Here is a 24627-nt window from a genome sequence, read left to right on the forward strand (position 1 = left end):
TGTGTAAAACTTTACCTCTGGGGCGGAAAAGGTCATTTAGTTGGCTTAGATGCCCTAGAGGGTTGAGTGATGATTGAAATAAGAAGGTAATGTAAAACTGGCTATTTTCTCAAATATGCTATGATAAGGTATGATCCTACTTGGAAAAGAAAACGGGAGGAAAGATGAAAAGAAGAATATAGCTGTGTATTAGTGGGCTCTCCAATCACATAAGCTCTGTGCGACACTGCTAGGGGGATCGCCCGGTACCCTAGCCTAGGATAGTTAGGGTAGACAGAGTATTTGGTAGATAGGGAAGGGGAGTATGGGATTAGTATAGAGTATAATGTGCCTTGGGCGCTCGGGTGCCGGAGGGGCCGCCCCTCTGAAGGAAGATAACCGTGTATAAATGTTATGTACCTGGAATTTCGAATTACCAATGATGGGGTTAGGGTAATGGAGGTAAGGAAATAAGGAAAAATTGTATATTGGTGTGTTATATTGGTATGCTCTTATACCCTTTTTTATTATTGTACTATAGAAGAAAAATAAAACTAAATAAAAAGTTTAAAAAAAAAAGTCTTCAATGTGATTTCTCAGTGCCCTTCCAGTGTCCAGTGCCCTTGTCAGGTCAAAAAAAGAAGTAAATATATATATATATTTTTTTAAATCTTCTTTTTATATAACCACCAGCCAAATCCAAAGTTCCAGTGCCTGCCCTGATAACATAAACTGTGCATGCATATAAGATCATGATCACACATAAAGTCACTTATCGTGCCAAATGTTTGGAGAAGTAAACAAAAATGTTGTAACTGTAAAACCCATATTTAGACAACATGATTCATCTGTTGTCAGAAGAACGGACATGATAAAATACCCAGGTACTCACGTAGTTAATAATTAAATACCTGTAAGATTTTGTTGCTTTAGCAATAAAAAAAGGAAAATCCAGTTTCACCATCAATTTCTTTATCCAGATGAGATTTGGCAGCCATCTTCCCAGGAGAAATCAGGGTTGGTGATGACACATCATCAATATACGCCACCCAAGCTTTCGCAGACTTCAGGTAAAAATGCAGGTCTCCACAGTATTAAGGAGTTCCAGCAAAGTCACTGCTTCCTTCTTTATCTGTTTCTAGGCAACATTCCGAACATATTTCAAAGCTACCTAAGAAAATTTAACACAGGAAAAAAAAGTGGAGTCTGAATTTAAAAAAAAAATAATAATAATAACGAATGGAAATGTTGTTTCTTACCACTCCCTTTAAAAAAACAAAACAAATCCATATATTTTTTCAAAAGTTTTTGAGTTTTAGTTCTAAAGTTGACTTTATGCATAAATTACAAAAACATGATGGCGGTGACATTTAGATTGTATATATGAGTTTAGCGATGGATTACACCCTGACAAGGTTTGCTTTTCAAACCTGAACGGGAAAAAAACTCGGGAAAATATTGATATTTCGTTACTTGATTGAACTAATTTAAGATTAAAAGATTAAATGCATTCTCGACGTCTGATCACATCTTTGGGGGATGTAAGAACATTCTAACTCCCACTAGGCTTCTGCAATGCTTTTCCAAGCCCTCTAGCTAAGTTATGACTAAAAGATATTGTGGAGTACAGAAATTCATTTCATCGTCATTAGACGTTGATAGGAACCTGGCATGTCATCTATTCTCTTTACATTTCCGATTAAATAGAAGCAAACATATAATGTGGATTGCCTGAGGCAGGTGACTTGACCAGCTGAGAAGCGTCCTGTAACGTGGATTTTTAAGCTAAAATTTGATCTCGCAGACAGGTTTTGTAGTCCCTTATGATGGGGAACATTCTTTTCTTAGGGGGATCTCTGGCATTTAAGAAATTCTACTTTCATGTTTCTTGAGGAAGAATACATTACTGTATCTGTGCTTAGACCAATAGAAGCTAGTTGTTGATGTCCCTCATTAGCAGTATATGTCAAGTTTCTATAACCAAGAGACTTTTCATCCCCTTGGCACAATGTAAAAGTGAATTATTTAAAGTATAACATGAATATCACAGAGACTGGAGCGCCTTACTTCCTAGGAATATGTCGGCATGTGCTATGAAGTGTGGCTGTCCTTTGAAATAAGCCTTAGAATACTATACATCACAAAATGCTTCCTTGGGCTCTTTAAAAATATAACACAAAAGGTTAGGCCCAATAACTTGTTGTTAAAGGGTCACTTGTATAATTTTTTATCACAGAAATGAGTGCCCTAGTTTATACTGTTTAATACAATAATATATTGTAATAGGATCCTCAGTAGGGATGAGTGAAGCAGATGGAAATTCATTTTGCAAGCTCTACATATTTCTGGTCTAACTCATTAAGATTTGCGAATCGAATCTTAACGAATTTAATTAAAACAGCCAAAACTTTAGTAGCTATAATACTGGGACTATTACAGAAGGGCGAATTTGTTAAAGCATGTTGTTGTAAAAGTGTCAAAGATTGAAAAGTCACAATTTAAAAAAAACTCAATCAGCCAGCAAATCATCCAATTTCTGCCATTCCTTTCCTCTTTGTCCCTATATCACTCTGTTAGTCTCTCCCTGATCTGCTCTAACTGCCTGCTGCCATCGTGCTCTCTCCCCCACTCACAGACGACTGGCCACCTCCCTTAACAAACCTCCTTATATAAAAGGTGAGGGGGAGGTGCTGATGTCATCCACAATAGCTCTCCTATCCTCTTTTATCTGTCCTTAAATCACTGTGTTAGTCTCTCCCTGCTCTGCTCTAACTGTCTGCTGCGATCCTGCACTCTCCTCCACACACAGACAACTGGCCACCTCCGTTTACGAACTGCCTTATATAGAAGGTGAGGGGAAGGTGCTGAAATCACAGAGGGGCCTGCAGGTAGGGATTATGGTTAATCAAGTGATGTTCCAGACAGCATGTGCGGACACCATTTTGTTTTTTTGCAAATTTCCTTAACGAATTAGCAGGAATTTGCTTCACAGAACGAAGCAAAATGATAACGCTATTCATAGCAAATCTTGTATCACTTTGCTCTTCTCTAATCCTCCACTATTTCCCAAATACAAAGTTTATTTATATGCATGTACTGAATTGTTAAATGCATACATCTTTATAGCACAAGACTTCCAATAGGGGAGCAAAGTGAAGACTTTTTACATAGCTGGAGTTTAACTTATTAAGCCTTTAAAAAAAAAGTCCCTTTTTCCGTTTTCCAGTCCCTTTTAAGCAAGAAAAAAATCTTGCTTCAAAGTATGCATACCCTAACGTGCCAGCTCAAACCCCACTCTACTTTTAGTTTGCTTGTATGCACTAGATCCTAGCCTCTTAAGGTTATAGTCACACATTTTTTGAGACCAAAATATGGCAGTATTTTCACCTCAAAAAATGGTTAACATAACTTAAAGGGATATTCTCATCTGGGCATACTGATCGCCGGTGGTCTGACCCCCACCGATCCCATGAACAGGGAACACCAGCATATCAGTCAATCAGTCAAGGTCTCTAGAAATAGTCATTTAATGTACGATATCTAGTGCCAGTATTATAAAGTGGGAGTATTGTTCATGGCCATGAGTATTTTTCTATTCAACCCTTTGAATTTTTTCCAGCTTTTTGTCTTCCAGCTTGCTGTCTGCCATGTGTCTTGTGTTTGACTGCTTGGATAGGCACAGAGGGAACTTCTGGCTTCCCTCCTCCTATACCTATTTTCTTTTCAAATATTTGATCGTCGGATGCTTTCTCCTTCTGCTTGGATTGATTTTACATAAGACAGACGTGTTTTGATAGATTTAGGCCTGTCTCCTACTTTATAGTAAAGTGCCGAGACAATAAAAGTTAGTATGTTCACTTTATGTGCAGTATCTACAAAATATGTTTTATCACAGCAAAACCAAATGCCGCCTTATGTTTTATACTATTTATTCTAACATATCCACAGAGCAAACACAGATCTTATTCATTTTATTTGGCTTGATAGCTAAAAGGATTGAATGAACATCGCTAATATTGTAAATTGCCTAAAGAGAGTCTAATTGATTCTGTTACAGCATTCTACACAAAAGTGCTACTAAACACTATATAGGGTAGCCTCGGTTTCTTTATTTTGTCAGGAGCTCATATGTCCTACAAAAAAATCCATAAAGAAGAAAGAGTATTATTGGAGGCATAACACATAATCTATCCTAGATGGATAGCAAAGAGTGAATAACCCCCATATACACTCACGTGAATATGCTCCCGGTGGTTATGGTTATTATATTAGCCCTTTTGGGTTGAAGGGGCAACTGTAAACACTAGCTTGGCTAATCTAGAGAATGTTACAGACATCCAATAGAATGAATTATACCTTAGTGACAGATTCTTTTTAGCCCCATTGTTTAATATACATAGATATGTTTAATTCACATTAGAAGTCGCTTTCTGACAGCCACAAATTGCCTAATTTAAATGACTATGGATTTGGATGGCACCGTTCTGTCGACTAATATCCAAGCAAATCCTTGAATGAGCCCTTGTTATGCAGCTGCCAGCATCCTACAACTCAAAAAAAGACATCATCCTCCCAGCAAATTCCTAAGAGAAACTCTTCCTTTCAGCAAGTTAGGCTTGCCAAATGTGAACTGGCTTCCTCTCAAAGAGATCTCTAGCACATTTCTGCTTCCTGCATGTAATTAGCATGTTATCCAATTTATACTAAAAATATTTATATTTAAAAAAAATCTTTTACACATACTAAAAAGGATTGTGAGAAATGTCCATATAAAAACAAGGTTTTTAGAAAATATTAATACATGAATACTGACGTTATTACAAAATCAGTTTAGATTCTCCCATTGTAAACATTTGTTACAAGGGCTAGATTAGAAAAAGAACAAAACAGGCAGTTGTAAACTAAAGCACCCAGACCACCACCTGTCACCATTATTAACAGAACACAACAAAACTCATGGGTGTGATGACACCTATACAGTAATGTTACACAGTTTATGTTCTATATGGTAATACCACTTAGGAACTAAAAAGCTATAGGCACCTTTGAAAAGCCTTTTTTTTCAAGGTTTTACTTATTATGGTACAAAAACATTTCCTCCATTTTATTTTCAATCTTTATTTATTAGGTTTATAACATTAAAAATACACCAACACAAACCATACATACATACATACATACATACATACCTTTGGAACAATATTTCAATTTCACATAAATATCACAAAAATCAATTCCATATCTACTAAATCTCCTTGCTAGAATATTCCTTCTGTTTGGTTTGGCAAAACATTGACCCAAATTCCACCCCCTAAATACCCACTCCCTCCCTCCCTCCCTCCCTCCCTCCCTCCCTCCCTCCCTCCCTCCCTCCCTTCCTCCCTCCATTATTTCCTCCAATTTTAGTTAAAAAATGTGCTTACTTTTGAATTTACAACCTCTACATTGTTCTACAGTATATACAGTAAACTCTTTTTTTGTCTCTATACTAGAACATGGCTTATATGAGTGTCCTTTGTAGACTGACTTGACTGACTTATCTACCCCTCCTCTTTCCTGCCTGTATGAGATGATCACAGGGGTTTTTCTCCCCCTATCTATTGACCCCTTTCCTCTTATGAGGAGATACAATTGCAAGAAAAAGTAATCAAACCCTTTGGAATTATGTGGTCTGTATTGGTGAAGAATAACATATGGGACAAATATTATTCCAATTATAGACAAAAACAATGTATACTAAGAATATACAACCATTTGGGTCTTTTTTTTTTTTTACACATTAAGTAAACATCGACAGTGCAAGAAGAAGTAAGTAAATCTTCGTATTAATGAGTTCTCTAAGAGTTAATTGACAAAAAGGTGTTTCAATTAATGAGATTAGATTTATGGGTTTCACCCCTGCCTTGCTAAGGGTATATTCACACACGTTGGAGTTCCATGGCGTTAACACAATAAAGGATGAATGGACGGCAATGAAATGATTCATTACCGTAATTAAATGACGCAGTATCGCAATGTAAATGCATGTGTGAACATAGCCTAAACTAAATAAAGCCTCATAAAACTTCGTTACTGACAAACTTATTCTCCTAAAAAGGACAGGGGTCAGGGGGAAACAGAAACATCTTTCAATGCAAACAAATTACGGAGAAACTCTAAAGATGTGGTATAGAGAGACACGTTCCTGCGACCAATATGGTAGTATCGGCCGCAGGAACATCATTTTATTTTATTCAGATTGGGGGCACATTTGAGTGTACCGGCAATCCAATTAACCATTGAACTCTATGCAATGTACAGCCGTCAGATCGGCTGTAAATTGTGTGAACAAAACAGAACAACGGCCATTGTTCACACTCTAATGCCCAGAAATAATTAACACGCCAATTATTTCTGCGGCCATACCAAGCAATGGCCATTGTCCAATACAGTGTCTGAACAATGGCTGTTATTATGACCTTATTTTAAAGCAAGAACGGACATTGTTTTAATCGCCAACAAAGGCCGTTCTTGTCTTAAAAAATATACTGTGTGAATATAGCCGAAGGGTTTAGTTACATTTTCTCCCTGCACTGTGAATGTTTACTTAGTGTGCTAAAAAAATACATGTAAGGTAGAACAGTTCATTTATTATTATAATACTTAGAATATGTATGCTTATAATTATGACTTTTGATAAAAATTTAGTAGTAATCAATCCAAATACAGTGGTACCTCGGTTCTCGAACTTAATTGGTTCCGGAAGGCAGTTTGAGAACCAAGCAGTTTGAAAACCGAGCAGTGTCTTCCCATAGGAAATAATGTAAATGTGATTAATTGGTTCCAGCAGCCACCAATAATTACCTACAATACTCATTTATTACACTGATAAGTGCTCAGTATAATCACTACAGTACAGTACAGAACAGCACTACTGTACAGGACATTAAACATAAGAAATATTCATCAGAACCAGCAATTATATTACAGTAGTCACCAACTCCTCACCCATCCTTTCCTGTATAGCGTCCCCCCCATCCAAGCACTGTAATGTAGGGGAGATGATGGTGCACTGCTTGTACTACTACTGCACTGTATATGCACTCCAGCAGTCTTATACAGCACTGTACTATATGTGAAGCCTCACCACTGCCTAACTCGCCAGGTACAACCCACCATCCACGCTTGCAAAAACGTTCGAAAACTGAGCAAAGTTCGAATTCCAAACACTACTTCTGGGTAAATTTTCGTTCGAATACCAAGCAGTTCAAGTTCCAAAGCGTTCGAAAACCGAGGTATTACTGTACCAAATGAGTGCAACTGTATTCAATTAATTTTTTATTTATATTTTCAAGATTCTAGGGCTTATTAGAAACTTAGCATCCCCCCCTCCCCCATTCATTTGTAATAGAGGATAGTGTCTACCCTACAAAGAAAACAGTTATCACCTATACATTCTAGTAGGAAACAAATTAATATTCACATGAAAGAAAATTTACTTCTCTTAAAAGAAATTAAAACTGACTGTCAAGCTTCCTTATTTTGTGGCGCCTGTTAAAGCAATAATAAAAAAGGACTATATAATACAGTAGACAATTACTGCGCAGCTCTTGATACATTTATCACAATGGAGCATACAAAGGCCTCTAACTCTAAGTATGCTGCGGCTTTCTGAGTGCAGCAATTAGTGCCAGAATTCTACAATAAGAAATTGAAAGCCTATACTTAAGAACTTCCTATTATTTAGGATTGCTCTTTGCATGTCTCCACTTCCTAATAAACCTTCAAGCACGTGCCATGGCATTCCAATATATTGTGAAGTGTTTATGACAGACTGTTGTTAGGGTTTTAATAGGTATTTCATATACAATCTGGATTTTTGTTCATTATAAAAATGTGTCCATCTATTTTGACATGTTCAAAGCACTTGCCCATCAGTAGGGTATGTTACCACTGGTAAGATTTGTTTTTTCATCCAGATTTATAGTTGGAAAATTTATAGTAAACTATAGTAGGATTAGCGTGGATGAAATTTCAACAAACTGCATTACCACATCATTTCTGTGTAAATTTTCATGCATCAGTTTCTAACATGGAATGATTGTGGAGTTGTTGCTGATTTTCCCAATTGAGTTCAATGGGTATGTCATTATCTGCAAAAAAAAAAAAAAAAAAAAACGGCCGTGTTGCAGATTGTGCTGCATATTACCCATGAGTGATGGAAAAATAGGTTTCCCGTGGGTTTATGGAATAATCTCATTTAAAAAAAAATGTATCCTTTGTGTTTAACATAAGTCAAACATGTCTCCAGTAGACAACTGTTCCAGTAGAGCTGGCATGAGGTTATGTATCCTCTATCTCAGGCACTGCCTTAGGCATACCACAGTATGCTAGATTTGCCTATAGTACCTGTTTATCCATCTTCCACCAAATTATGCACTATGACATCATAGCAACTATGCAGAATTGACATAATAGTATGTCATACAGTTTTCGTACAAGCCATTACTTAATATATACTTATAATTGCACTTCATTCCCTCAAAAAAAAAAAAAAAAAAAAGAATTAAAAAGCCTTAAAAATCATTATATATACACCCCAAAATTCTTCCACTAAAGGCTAGGTCAACAGAAAAGTTAAAAATGATGGGTCACCAGACAGATAGCAGCCAATCACAGCTCATCTTTTGTTTTTTAGAATGAACTGTGATTGGTTACCATCTGCCTGACACATTTTTTTCAGGGAAATTTTAAATAGTTTGTTTTATTGTAATGAACGTTCATCATTTTTCTATCACTATTTTTTTTTTTTTACCGTCCTGTTATTAGGTGCTAAAAATCAGACACAGGCAACTCAATATTTCAAAAGAAATGTAAATGTGTGTTGTGCTCTCATAAAATAAGGTGGCCAAGTGCTCGGCAAATTGGATCTTGTATCAAGCACCTCTTCATTTGACGCTGGGCGTAAGATCCAGCTGTTTGATGACTTAAGGTGTGACTATTTGTGAGGAAAAGGTGGTAATGAAAATCTTGGAAGATAAACATAAACTTGAAGCTGTAAAGAGTCCCCCAGGTGTTGGCTAATGATTCTGTATTGTGGGTCCACAATGCACCGTGTATAGAGCCTTCCCACATGGGGTGTCTGCTTAATCGCTTCTCTGTGTTCGGTTATTGTGATTCTGTCTTCTCAATCTTCAAGAAGCTGCTGGAAAAGGATCTCTGATAGCAATCATTTCTACCCCCTGATACTCAACAACAAAGGCTACGCGTCTATGGTTAAAATAAAAAATATAACTAACTTATGATACCTTTGAAAAAAAGAAACTTGGTGCGATAAAAGACTGCAACATATGCTTTGTGTTAGGTGATACTATTAGTTTTATGCATAATTCACAAATACATTTCTGTTGAGGCATGTGTATCATGGGGAGGGTGAACTCAACTTACCTATTGTCATTGTAATATTATAGGTAAAGTAAGGAAAGAAAGACTTTTGGCTTTAATTCAAGTGGTATTAGTGAGTTTTTTGACCAAATTAAGAAGACTCTCTGGGTGGTAGGAAGAGATGAGCGAACCAAACCTGCTGAACCCAAATTCGTTTTAAACTTTGCAAAAAAAAAGTTGGTTCACTACAAAAACTTTCTGCAAAGTTTAGAGGGGTTTGGCAAAATGGTGCAGTTCATGTTAAAAAAAAAAAAAAAAAAATATTCTCCCCTGTCCACAGTGCCCCGGTGTCTCCTGGTGGCTCTCTGGTCCTGTCCTCATCTTCTTTGGTGAAGGCCCGCTCAGCCAATCACAGGCTGAATAGGATGGGGCAGCACCACAGCCTGTGATTGGCTGAGTGGGCTGTCACTTTTGTCTCAGAAGTCAGAGTTCACTCAGCTAATCACAGATTGGATGTTGCCATTTCCTTATTAGCCTGTGATTGGCTGAGCGGGCTGTCACTCTTGCCTCATGAGTGACAGCCCGATCAGCTGTTCTACTCAGCCACAGCATAAGATCTAAGTGGCTGACAGAGCAAGAATCCTTGGCTCCTTAGATTATTTAGTGGTTGCACTGGGTTACTGCAGAGCAACTCCTGTTCACTTCAGTACCTGGCACCATCACAATACAATGTATGGTGCAGAGATTTCTGGCTTCATAGATTGTTCACTATGGCCAACATGGCTGTTGTGGAGTCGTGGACACACTGGTAATCAGCTACTAGTGACCTATGTAAAAAAAAAAAAAAAAAAAGGTAATTTCTAAAAGGTCGATGCAATATTTTTGCTAAACTTCAAAGTTAGGCTGAAGGCTAGAGATGAGCGAAGCAAATCTAAGGAATTCTGATTCGCTTTGTAGCAATGTGCTAATTTGCTGGATTCACTTTGCAAATTCACTGAACATGGCGGCCGCATACTGTATGTTAGTTTACAGAACTATCTTTTGGCAGGAGGAAGGGATTTTCCCTAATCCCTTGCCCCGTCCAATCATTTGTATGCAATTTGCAAATATTCGCACATTAGCGCAAATATTCTCAAACTTCGCGAAACAAATTTTTGAGTGATTTGCTCGTCTGAAGGCTATACTGCAATCACATATTAATATTCTGCTTCAGACCCATTGAGGCTATGTTATGCAAATAGTTTCACTGTCCATATAGTACTAGACCCTTGTACTTTGGTAGGGTGCCTATAAACATATTCGATTACTTATTACAGGGGACATGGCAGCCGAACAATAGACAAGAAAAGGTGGAAATAATTCATAAATATTTGTTTACAAAAACGGCAGCAGAGACTTTTTTCTTTACTTTCTTTGGAGAGTGAGACTATACCACAGATATCTCCATTCCCAGATAATGTATAGCTGCTCAGGACCCCCTTCCATGTTAGCTCAAATCACATATAACTCCACAACTAATCAGCAAATAAATAAAGTGATAGCAGTGCCCTCTCTGTGTATAATTTTCGTGATATTAAACCTTTCTGCAGAACTCGGGATAAAGAGTTTAAGACTTCTGAATCATTCTTCAGGTCTAAGGAGATTTTTGTTACAGATCATTCTTAATAAGAAAAACTTTGTCCCTGTAGCAGAAGGCATTCTTATAATGCAGTACACGTCCTAGAGCTCACTATGTCCCCAACAACTGTTCAAATATTTGGATTTCTTTTTACCAACTCAGCGATATCAGTTTTTCTAAACTATCTTTTTTCCTTTCTATTATAAAAGTGCAGAACCAAGACATCTGCCTTTTTTTTTTTTTTTTATAGGGGAGGCAATGTAAAATGCAGCAATTATAAGAGTGTTCTTTCTTTCTTTCTTTCTTTCTTTTTTTCTTTTTTTCCCTACAAAACTAAAATGCCCCCAACTTTGAATGTTCTCATATTTTATGTCAACACTTGTGTGCTGATTAATTATATAATATATTGTAGGCCACGTTCACACAATGATTTTAAACAGACGTTATTTGACACTTAGAACCACAACCAATGGCCCTCCTCCAATAAGGAGGGCCATTGGTACAGCCACCATTATTTTATACATTGTGTGAGCCATCGGCTGTTGTTTCCATGGGCTTTAATGAAAATCATTAAAGACTGAAAACAACAGCCGTTATGTTAAGAGCCCATTCACGCTGAGCAAAACAGCCGGAAATTCTGAGCAGAACCAACGTCGTGGACTGTGCTCGAAATCCTGCCTGCCTCACTGTCTCACTGTAATATCTCGGGTGCCTCCGCTCAAACTATTGACATGACTATGGACATAGGATTTCCATTACAACCAATATAATTAAACTCCGCACCTTGCCACCCATCAGGAGATCATCATTGTATTATATACCCCCCCCCCCAATATCTACCTACACTATGGGGGTATTAATCATCGACACCATAGTGAGCAGGCCTGGTCTGTCTTTGAGCCCTGATCTCGAGTGCTATCATCAGAGTGGGTCCCGCTCTAATGTAAATCTTATTATTTCCCTTTAGGTGGTCCATTCACTTTAACACGTAATTCACATCACAACGACTTGCTGGCCACACCTAGATACATATAACTTATACATATCCTGACACACTATCACAATATTTTTCTAAGCTATTAATCTTGGGACAGAGTTTGTGGTATATTAAGCCACAAAGAAAGGTCAAGAAGGACACTGATGTATGGTAAAATGACCAGCTTATTCTATGTGTTATTCTATATGTTGCCACCCAGTGGTTGTAATGTGGTTTACATTTTGGGGGCACTTTTACTGACATGTTGCAATATTGTTTTGGCTTATAAAGTCCTACAATATTCATGGTATGGTAAAAGTTGAGTTGTCTGTAAATACAGTAGCCACCTAGCCCCTCCAAAGATCAAGGAAGAAAAAAACGAAAGAAATAACTTGCTGTATGCCTTTGCTGAATCCAATTATATTTCTTTCTCTGCTTTGTAAAATTATATTGTATAGTTTACAGCAGTGTTGTCTTTTCAAGGCACTTTAACATATATATACAGTGGTAACAGAATGTGTTAGTGACTAGGAATAACTAAACAACATGTTTTTTCTTTTAGGAAGCACTGATTATGGCTAGCATGGATCATCCCCACCTGGTCCGCTTACTTGGCGTCTCCCTCAGTCCTACTATCCAACTGGTCACCCAACTGATGCCTCATGGATGCCTTCTGGATTACGTCCATGAACACAAGGATAACATTGGTTCCCAACTGCTTCTTAACTGGTGTGTTCAGATAGCAAAGGTAAGAAATAAAAATTTTTAAGGTAGAAAAAATGTACAGTAAGCAAACTGCTCAAAGAAAGTAGAAGGGAGACCCTAATTCTGCCCTTGTAGCCAGCATCTCTTCTTTGCCTATGTATCTGATGATAGTATTTTGCTTATGCTCACTGGTAGGAAAAGAGGCTTGGTCTAACAGTCAAGGGGCATAGCATGGCAATGACACAATTTAAAATGTAACATTGTCCACCAAAGTTGCTGCAAGATTTACGCACAAATAATAAGGCCAACCCCAGGACAAGCAATGTCCAAAGATGCATACAATCAAACAGACAATATAGGCTACTGGGATAAAATTTGGTGCACTCTTTTACATGCAATTGTTTGTTACAATAATGCATTGAATGGGCCACATAATTGATCATGTCAGTGCCGATCACAGAGTTCAGGTCTTTGTAAAGGGGCCTTTAAAATGTCTTCTCTAAGTTTGCATAAAGTTTTGGGACCTCTGTTTTGGTGCTTTTAACATTTTTTAGAACATCCTTGTCCTTTTCCATGTCCGTCCATTATCTGTATCATAGCAACATTGCAACTTTATTTACACAATTAAGAATAAAGTGAGTATTAATAAAAGTGATTAAACACCATCTTACGTTATAGCATAGAGTAGCATATAAATCCTCAATGGTTAGGTCATTAGTAGCGATCATCTTATTTACCCTTCATATTTACCCTCTATAAAAGAGGACACCATTGTTTAAACAGTTGAGAGATATTCTGGAACATGCACAATAGAATATCAAATGGATAGCAATGATGATTCCATAATGTTCAAGACCATCTAATAGTTCTCGAAATGATGTAAAGGCGTAAAAGAGACCCACGGAGAATCCACAAAGAACCTTCTATTGTTTGTAAAGTATCTCCAGAAACAGTTTAGCATCTGTTAACACTTAAGAATCATTGAAATCTGTATAGCCATGTTTGCACACAGCTTCTGGGCACAGTGGGATGAGTAAGTTTAAATTCAGATGGCCCAATAATTGCAGATCTGGTAAAAGGCCCTTCTGAGATTAGGAAGATTATTTTTGGAGATATTAAAGTAAAATTGATGATATAGTTGCTATCTTAATTACATTTTAATAAATGGTAGATAAAGACCCATCTGTTGCCAGACAACAGAGCACGTAGAACTTGACAGCTGTGGTAGCTCTGCAGAGTGTGTTAGGTCTGCAAAAGGAAGAATAAGGAGCCTTGAGGTGGGAGATTGTCTAAAATTTCCTTTTCTCATTATGTTACAATAAAATCTACAAGCTGGGACTTGTTTACAAGTTCAGATCAAATGCAAACAGTGTGACATCTCTGTCTTCTCCGGGATCGGGGAGTCCAGTCCCCGCGGTGAAATCCCGGTGTGTTAGAGCCTGTTTCCAGAGAAACCAAAGCTGTGTCTTGGGAAGGCAGCAGGGAAAATACTCTGCGATTCTCAGCGGCGCTTGTAATAAAACAGTATGTGAGCTAATTAAATATTGATTTTTGAAAGCTACTTATCCAACAACTGCAGTATACACACAATAAATCTAATTCCGCTGTGCTTAACACTAAGTATTTAGACTCTTGTTTTGTGGTAAATTAACCACGTTAACTGTTCACGTACTAGGTGCACTACAAATCGGAAAAACACATTTTATATTAGAAAAGGATGCTTAACTAAGAAAAGTTACTCATATCTGAGGAATCTGACTCTATGTAGCTGGTATAACAAGCAACATTACCAACTTATTCCAGCCAGTCAACAACTGGAACTTAATTGACAATTGGAATTATTAAAGGAGGTTTGAAAAGCCCCCCCCCCCCCCCCCACAATAATAATAAAAAAAAACTTAACTTATATGAAGTTTGTAAGTTTTCCATTCTAGAGCAGGGTTTTCTATGGGGATGTGCTACTGTTTTTAACAGTTCCGGTCATGGACAGAGGTGGCTGCAGAGAGCACTATCAGACTGGAAAGAATACACTATTTCCTGCAGGACATATAGCAACTGATAAGTACTGGAAGACTTGAGATAGTTAATAGTTTTCAATTTCATTTTTTTTTTATTTAAGTAAATTGCAAACCCTAGCATTTTCTGGCACCAGTTGATTTGAAAGTTGTTTTTTTTTAACTACCCCTTTAAGGTTGATTTCAAACTTTTCTGCAAACTTTGCATAATGTCATCTGCGGTAGTTTCTCCCTCTGCAGCTGGGCCCGCTCAGTGTGTACTGGAGGTGGGCTCAGCACTCCAGTTCACCAATATCTCATCCCTTCAGTGACGGGGCCAGACCTGGCCTTGATGAAGGCGGAGCATTACTCAGGGGAAGGGGATACAAACTGGGGGTTCTGGGCCGACCTCCAGTACACCAAGCGGGAATAATTGCAGATCAAGAAATTGGCGAAGATGAGGAGACCCAGCCAATGGTTGGAAAAATGGATTTACGCACCAGGACTTAATGGGTTATATGCAAAAAAAATAAACTATTTAGGCGAAGTAATACATTCGCTTTAATGTTTCCTATTCTTACAAACGATTCAGTTCCATTATAATAAGAATGAAACATCATTATTAAAAACATGTAGTTTTAGTATGAGGTTACAGATATGTTTTTCTGTAAACTCAACATATTGTGAATGGTGTTGCACAGCTCTTTTCTCGCCGCATCCTATGCTATAGACATAGCATTCCATAGAATATTGATACATAAGCAGGGACATCTGTGAATGATTGCCTAATGTACATTATATAACCAGCCTTAGTAGTCAGGAGTCAGGCTACCATGTTACCACTGTCCACAGCTCCGCATCATGCATGAGGCCTTAAGGTCTTGGACAGATAAAGATAAGGGTCCTTTTTTTTACTGTCTTACTGGAAATATTGTTACGGTTTTTTTATTCTGTTGACTCAATATTTTTCCTCATTATTTTAAGAATATAAATTGTTTTCTTATAGGGCTTATTCTGGGCAATACTTTTAGCTACAACTGGAGTGGGCCCAAAACATAGAAACGGTTCCAATCCTTTCATTACTGTTGTTCCACTTCTGGCTTTAGCTAAAAATACGGACCAAAATCAGCTTTAAAATGAGGGCAAAGTACCACATATATGTGTACCCAATCTTCTACCAAAAAATGGGACTTTCACTCGTAGTGTTATTTATAGCATGCCCACCATTAAAATAAAATCTTCCAAAGAATCTTCAAGTATTTATTGTGCTCACAAGCAAATACATGGGTATTTTCTTGTGAGTAGAGTTGATCAAACCTCGGGAAATCCTAGGTTTGATCGAACTCGAACATTCACGAACCTGCTGCATTTGATTGCTGAAGCCTTCCCGGTCCCTGGGGAAGGAGGAGAGTGCCCGGGTACTGCCTGGAATTCCGTGATTCAGCCTAGGTAATAGCCTGAATCCCGTAATTCCAGGCAGTATCCAGCCAGTCCCCTTCTCCACAGCCCGAGAAGGCTTCAGCAATCAAATGCGGCAGATTCGTGAATTTTCGAGTTCGATCAAAACCAGGATTTCCTGAAATTTGATCCATTTAAAGATTCTTTGGAAGATTGGATGCTGTTGGATTTATTTCATGCTTGCATTCACACCCATTTACTGAGATAGTGGGCCCCAACGTTCACCCCCACATCGTGCTACTAAAGGGACCGTCTAGTGCTGATGGACCCTACTCTCTACTGAATGTCCCTGTGGCATGTCAATTTTTATTTATGACAGTGCCCATTTAACCCTTCCCTTTGTGCATTGCCAATATTAGGTTTACATGTAACTTTAAGTTTACCTGTAGCTCCATGAAAAAACCTAGATAACAGATTATAGTATCATCAGCTCTGCTACACCTGTTCTTCTCTTTTCTGATCTGGGGATCAGGCTCCATGATTGAACCTGGTATGGTACATCCAGCTTTGCTGCTAAGCATTGCCAAACCTTGCTAGAGTGTACCTGAAGCATGCGTGACTGTTTTTTAAGTTATGCTAATCACTGCACAAAAAAATTAGGTATTCACCATATGCCAGTGCCGCACAGTTCTTTCTGAATATCTGAATATATCTCCTCAGTGCATTGTAGGAATCTATTACAGTAACTTCTATGGTGACAATTCTTCTAATAGATGAAAGTATATATATATTTTTTTCCACATTTTGTAGCAGTTACTTTAGCATGCATTGTGCAATCATAAGTCCCGACTAAATTATAGGAAATGTTGGTTACTTTGCCTATTTTGTGTGACATGCTAATCTTTGCATATGTCCCTGTATACTCTTCATCCTGCCCGATATGTAGCTGCCAGCAGAATTAATTGCCGCTTATAACTACTAACTAGCTCGTGCACAGATGTGTTTTTGCTCTGTGCAGGATGAAACCATTTTGCTGAAGTCCTTCTATCGGAAGATGTAATTATTTTAGATAAACTGCCAAGATGCCAAAGGGTATGCCCCCCATGTCCTCGCTGTACAGCCCACCACCTGTAGTGCTGGGTTAATTGGTTCTTGCTGTAGAGACAGGTCAGTGGCTTCTCACACTGTGTTTTCCCTACATATATATTTAAAGTCTGTTATAGTTCTTGTTCTACCTTTGTTATTACAATCAAATAATTTGTTATGGATGATTAAAGAGGCCTGAAAAATTGCACTCATAATACAGATTTATCATGGGTGAATGTCACTTTTACATTAGCTTATGCTGTGTCAATATATCAACATGAAACAGATATATGTACTCATCTATATCCCAATTGTGTAAGTGTATTTGTTTATACAGTGGTACCTTGGATTACGAGCATAATTCGTTCTGGGACTGTGCTTGTAATCCAAATCCACTCTTAAACTAAAGCAAATTTTCCCATAAGAAATCATTGAAATGCAGACTAATGGTTTCACGCCCCAAAAATAATATTTTTTTTTTAAATTCTGAATAACAGGTAAAACAAATGAAACAAGCATTTAGAAAGCTGGATATGTCACATTATAAGTTACTGTACAGTATAGCAATCAGCTTGTAGAGTATAATGTATAGTAAGTGCATAAGAATGAAAAAAACAGCAGCAGTTTGTCTATACAGGATGAAACTGCAGATCCCCATAATGCAGTAGCATAGTTCAAGAGGCTAGAATAGAAGAGTTGTCAGAGGTCTGTGTGGTCACATGACAGCAGTGGGAAAGGTGTGTGTGTTCAGCATGGACCAATTAGGAAGTGAGAATCACAGAGCTGTGCAGGCAGATTATAGCAGCAGTGTGTATAGCTGAGTGTGAGTGCAGGGGCATTATAGCAGCAGTGTGTATAGCTGAGTGTAAGTGCAGGCACATTATAGCAGGAATGGAAACACAAGGGCTGACAGAGACTGCAGGGAGCATAAAGGAATGAGCAGTGTAGATGTGGGTACAGTATAGCAGCACTATCTGTCTGAGGAGAGAGGGGTTACAGCTATGGAGAGATTACACCACAGTCCTGTCCTCTGATACAAGCCCCTGCCTGAAATGGATCTGCCATGATTTGGAAGGTGAGGGAGCGTTCCTGGGTCAGAGGACAGGGCTGTAGACCAAGCTATGGAGACCATGTTGTTCCCCCAGTCGCCCTTCCACTCAGTACAGGAAGCTCTTAAACCAAAGCAATGTTCTTAAACCAAGTTACAATTTTGAAAAACTGTGAGCTCTTCTTGCAAAACATTCTCAATTCAAGTTACTCTTAAACCAAGGTACCACTGCAGTGTATTTGTTTATAGGGTTTCCACTAGAAATGGGAAAATCCTATTCTGATTTATTTCCTAATGTACAGGAGCAGGGACAAATGTCAAGGAGAGGAGTCCCTGCTCCTGTACACTGATCATTGAGACATACACTTTATACCTCAGAATTGTCTTAATGAAGGGCAAAACAGAAATTACATACAGGAGCAGGGACGCCTGTCACAGAAAGGAGTCCCTACTCCTGTACAGTAAGTAGTTGTGCTGTCTTAACATTCAGGAAATACCCACCCTTCCAATCATTAGGAGAAGGTCAATGCTGTGGCCAAGAATTGGCTGGGCAGGTACTTCCTTCATGTTGAGATAGGGAATAGGAAGCAGTGATCAGTGATTACTCAGTGGACATCAGGAGGTAGTGGCAGGCAAAGGTGTATCTTAAAAATGGACCCCCTTAGACTCCTATGCCTGGGTTAAAGCATGCCCTAAGCACAACCTTTAGTTATGTCACTGGTGGCAGGAAAGTAAGCCAGCACAATGCTCTTTATGCAGCTTACTGAGAACAAAATGTAAATCTATAATTAACAGATATATGTTTAAAATAAAGTTCTATGGATGACAAGCACAAGTAAGTTCAATGTTGTTACATTTCAAATCTAGGGATATAGATTTTATCCTGTAGAGCTCACAGTCTCATTTTCTAATAGCAGAAATCATCCGGCTATGATCATGAGACACTGCTGCTGGGTCTCAAACCATATTTTCTGACTCAGATGACAATAGATTAATGACTTGCCTTGTCCCTTCGCTCCTCATTCTGCAGCTCGGAGACTGTCAATGTTATATAACAATGAGTAATTGCTATTTTAACACAGATGCTTGCAACAAGTGAAATGTTTAAACACATGGAGCCGAGCTCTCGCTGTGGGGGGTGTGAAAAGGATTCCTTCTGGTCCAGCAAATTGCTAGTGTTTATAGAAAAAGTGCTAGACTCTTTGTTGCAGAGCTGTCCCTACATATTAAGACAGTGATGACTCAATTGTGTCCGCTTTCAGTAGAATTTCAAGGAAATTACAGTACTTAACCCTAAGTGAAGACCGCGGGTATTCCTACATGCTAAGAAAGAACACGGAAATGTATGACTTAGCATGGAACTACTTTGAATATGCAAAAAATAAACTAAACGCTCCTCATTAAAAGGGGGGGGGGGATAGTTTGTTTACTACTAGAGTGAAAACTTGTGTATATCAGATTATTATTCATTATAGTAACTAGCATAGATTTTACATGATCAGCCAATATGCATACGGTACTTAAATACAAGTATTCTCTGGGTGCATAAATTAGACGCTATTGCTCTATACATGCACATTTTTTGCCACTAAGCTACATTCCTACAGCAGCCGTATGTTTCATATTTATAAATTATAAAGATTTTGTAAAAGTAGAACTTATGTGGGTATGTTGTTTTCTAGCCATAGAAGTATAATTGGAAAATAGTACAAACACGGTTCATAGATCCTAAAGGATGTCATGTTTAAAACCAGCATGAACCAGATATCATACAAAGCTGATGTGTGGTTTATCTGTTGAGGTAGCAAGATGTAGTCAACAAGGCTTCAAGTTTCTATGAATGCTGCTATTAGTGATGTCTAGTGGCAAAACCTTGGGGAATGGTCCAACCTTTTAGTTCCATCCATCATGAGGGCAACTGGTGGAGGACACAATACTCTGCTTTCTAAGAGTGCTGGTTTCTGTCTAATAAAGAAAGACCCATGCTTTAATTTCTGGACATCCTACATAGGGTACATATACATGGAATTTATGCCTCTGCTGCATTCTTAGTCAGATAAACAGATGAAAAAGAACCAGCTTCATAAAAGCACATTGTTTCTTCCCCTTTCGTTGTTCTATCTGCGGTAGTGTCTCTGACAGATGCAGAAAAGCAAGTATAGGGAATCCAGAGGTAGCAATTGCACCTGGGCATGAGGGAGCCCTAAAGCACCACTGCCTCATAAGAAGCAACCAGCATTATAATATATGGCACAGGGTAGATATAGGGGCCTTTTATAGCTTTTGCATTTTAACCCAGAAGCTACAAGTTATGCCTCTAACCAGTTGGTTGCACCTTCCCATGTTTTCTGATGGCCTCCAGCATTTCTACAATTTCCAATTTGTCTGAGCAAAGTTTATTTTTATATTTGTAGTTTGTGGTTATACCTATGTCCAAGCAGCACATTGTTGTGGCTTATGACATCTCCAAGTAACTCCAGTTCCCTGTTAGTGCAGGATAGATGAGCAATCACACTTTCTAATGGCAGGGGCCTCCTGAAAATACTAGTTTATGGCTAGTCACTGGCCATTTTGGCATGTCCAGTGTCAGCCAGTGTAGCTGATTTAGCTACACAGTGGCCCTGGGAGGGAAGGGGAATCTATTTAGCCAATTTTGGTGGGCCACGATATCTGTGCAGCAGGGACCCCTGGGAACTTTTGAGTTTGCATGGCTTTCAAATGTATGCACTTTTAGCATGAAAGCTGAGAGGCAAGAAGACTTGGCAGGGTGACAGTGTTTTGTTTTATTTATTTTTCACGTGGACATAGAGGTGGCCTAACACTATATGGGGACACATAGGAGGCCTACTACTAAATAGGTATACATATGGGGCCTAACACACTAAAGAGGCCCAGAAGGGCCTAATACTATTTATAGTGGAGCCTAACCACTAAATGGGAGCACAGAGGGGGCCTAATACTACATGAGGACCTAATACTATATAAGGGCTTAGTGTGGACCTAATATTATATGGTTGCATAGCAAGACCAAACACTATGAGATGACACAGAGGAGGCCTAACTACTATATGAGGGTACCAAAGAGAGCCTAGTACTACATGTGGCCATAGAGGGGACCTAACATTATATAAGAGGGACAGAGGGGGCCTAATACTGCATGAGGGCCTAATATAAGGCCTTAGTGAGGGCCTAATACTATATGGGGTATAGCAAGACCAAACAATATGAGATGACACAGAGGTGGCCTAACTACTTTATGGGGGCACCAAAGAGAGCCTAGTACTACATGTGGTCATAGAGGGGACCTAACACTATATGAGGGCACAGAGGGACCTATGCTGTACTGTATAGGAGCATAGAGGAGCCTGACACTATATGAGAGCACATAGGAAGACTATAACTATATGGGGTTTTTGTTTGAATCATTTTTCTTGGTTATTATTTTCATACAAAGGTTGGGGCAGGAACTGAGGTCTCAAGACTTGTGTTAATAAAGTTGTGTTTTAACCCCTTTATGTAAGCCCGCTTGTGTATATCCCATAGTCTCATAAATACTGTAGCTACTATTTTTTTTAAATACTAGAAAGAGAAATTATGTAATTACATTCTTACAATTTTCTACAAGAAGGATCTTATGGAAAATAGTATTGTTGTCATTGTGGCCCATATCAGGAAAATTCTTCAAAATACTGTATGTGAACCAAACCTTAGGCCGAGCCCAGGTGCAGTGAAAATGACATAGCGATTTTATGATGGATTTCACCCTTTGTGGTGCAAAGGCTAAAAGTTGAAAGCATTTCTGAAATAAAATGCTCATGCTGTGGATTTGAAATTAGCTTTAATTTCCCTACAAAAAAACAGACATTTACTAGTACTGTACCTTAAATCCGCCATGTAGGAAGTCTAGGAAAAGTAGACATTTCACTAGCCCGAATTACGCTAAAGGATCCTTAGTTAGCTGTATAAGAGTTAATTCACCAGTGTGGCTTTGTGAGTCTATGAATAAATGTGTCACCAGGGCTCATTAGTGCACTCCGTCCTTTATTAGGACCGCGCCGGCTCCCGGCGATCTGCTGTGTCCCGCTAATGAGGGAGATGGCTCCTGTTTATTTCTATGGGATTACTGCTTAATTATAAAACACACAGGTTGGGAAAAACAATTATGTCCTTGGTTAAATGAGCCCCATGGGAGCGTGCAGGACAGAGGGAGGTCTGGGTCATTATTCTAAATGGTTTGTTTGCAAACACACCGAGTGGCAGGTCACATGATGATGGGAGTTTAATGCCTGATCAGAGAAGTCATTCTATTTATTGCTGCAGTCCACAATTCTAAGCTTTCTTTAGTTGGTGACCTGCGTCACAGAATACAGTTATACTAGTAAGTGACTACATTAAATTCCTCACAATAATGTCTTGTTTATGTGAATTGGTTAGCGCTGTTACTTTTTGATCATGGGCCATTGGACTTCAATTTGACCAGGACAAAATCTGCATGGGTTTAATGTGTTCCTTCAACTCTTGCTGGTTTCCTTCCACATCAAAGGTGATGTCTAGCATAGCTTTAGATTTTTACAGTTTTTATTGCAAGGGAATAACACGGGCTGGAAAACGACAATATTTAATGCCATGCCTTTTTTTTTTTTTTGCAAAAACGTCTTCGGCCAGATGTCAGATGAAGGTCAATGAAAATTTATGAAATGCCTTACCCACACAAGTTTTTTTGTTGTTGTTTTTCTTTCCTCTCTAATGTTTTTGAGGCTCTTTGGTTTTTCCAAAATGCAGCATGCTGAGGGTGTGGCTTCTTTTTCTTTTTTGCAAACTGTGGCGTTGTTATACTATAGACTTCAATGGGATTATTCTGGTTGTCTAAAAAACACCATTGCTGTGCGTATGGCCTTTTTTTCCTGGCGTTTTCTGTGGTCCGGCAACTAAGTCATGTGATTGTAGAGAAAAAAAAAAACAGCACACAAAAATGCCTAAACCACAAAAAAAAGAACATTCCCATATCAATTTAAAATGAAAGAATAAAATCACAGATGCATGGGGAAAAAGATTTTGGAGGCCTTTTTTTCTTGTAATGTCTACAGTAGGAAAAACCACAGTGTTAAAAGGCTCATGTGGAAATTTCAGCCATGTGTCTCCCATGCAAAACGGGGATCAAGCAGGTTCAAACAGGATTGAATTTTCTCCTGTAAGATCAGGAAAGCCTTTCTCAAAGAACATCTCTGGGGTCCATCAGTGATTGCTTACTTACTATAGGAATAAGAACTCCTGTTAGGACCAACCTGTAGGGAAAGAGTTGACCACACGGCACCACTGTTCTTTGTATTACCAGCACATTAAAATATTATTTTAGTATTATTATTTCATTTCACCATTGTAGATTATATTTAGCTATGTAGCTATGATCCTAGTTTCATTTACCATTGAAAGATTTCACATAAATTCATGATAAAATAGCTGGCTGTGGCATCACAAGACCCTAAAATTCTAAGTTTAGCAGTTGCCTTGCAGTTCATAGCTGTATCTATTCAGCTGAGACAAGCAGAACACATCCTTACTCCCAAGAGCCCCCTCCAGGGTGAAACGTGTTAGGAGACAGACTGGTTACTTGATGTTCAGCTGTATTCTGCTTGAGGAGACCTGAGCAGGTGGATAGGGAGAGGATGGATTTACCTTGCAGCTCTGTTCACTCTCATTACACACAGACTCAAGCTGGTCGTGTTCCACATCTTGGCACACATTGCCCTGGAGACAATTTGGCTGCCACACTATTTGACAGTACAAAGTAAGGAAGTCTAACCATATTGTGACCTACAGAATCCTGTGGGGAACGTGACTTAGATAGGGGTTACTTTTCAGACATGCCACACATACTGCACCATAGGCAGATCATGTAATTTTACTGCTGTTCTTTTACACTGAGAAAAATCCATCTCCCATCTAGGGCAAACATAAGGGCATTACAACTGTGCCCCACTGTATCACATAATGCCTATAAATATCAAATATAAAAACTGGCCTGTCATCCCTGAAATGTTTCTCAAAAGCAAAAACTGTACAAAAAACATATGAGTGGTGGCTGTAGTAATTTAAATCAACTTACTGTTTAAGTAAAAAAATAAAATAAAAAAATTGTGTGTTTTATCAGAATGATTTTGCTGCTGTTACCGAGCCCTGTGAACTGCTTCTATTTCTCATTCACTCTATATTAGGGGACAGGACCAAGACTAGGCTGTGCGCCAATAGAACAAACACAGGACTTACTCCCTTACTTCTCTAGCCAATCAAAGCACAACACCATACATACTCCTCTCTGTTATACCATGACATAGTGCTGGCAAAAGTGCATTGAACAGGCCTTCACTGTGCTGTTGATAGACTGATGATTTATAGGGTGTCAAACTCAGGCCCTTCAGCTTTGGCAGGGAAGGGAGATACCTAGCAGCCAAGACATTAA

General features: G+C 38.6%; 1 protein-coding gene across 2 annotated transcripts in view; it reads left to right on the forward strand.

The window, feature by feature from the left end:
• The window catches only part of ERBB4 (erb-b2 receptor tyrosine kinase 4), a 715736-nt gene that overhangs the window by 599735 nt on the left and 91374 nt on the right, over window positions 1-24627 (forward strand). For both annotated transcript variants that reach the window (XM_069983214.1, XM_069983215.1), the window contains exon 20: window positions 12499-12684. In XM_069983214.1, coding sequence (XP_069839315.1) covers window positions 12499-12684 — 186 coding nt within the window. The remainder of the gene's footprint in view (window positions 1-12498; window positions 12685-24627) is intronic.

This window comes from Dendropsophus ebraccatus, chromosome 9, assembly GCF_027789765.1.
Source record: "Dendropsophus ebraccatus isolate aDenEbr1 chromosome 9, aDenEbr1.pat, whole genome shotgun sequence".
Lineage (NCBI taxonomy): Eukaryota > Metazoa > Chordata > Amphibia > Anura > Hylidae > Dendropsophus > Dendropsophus ebraccatus.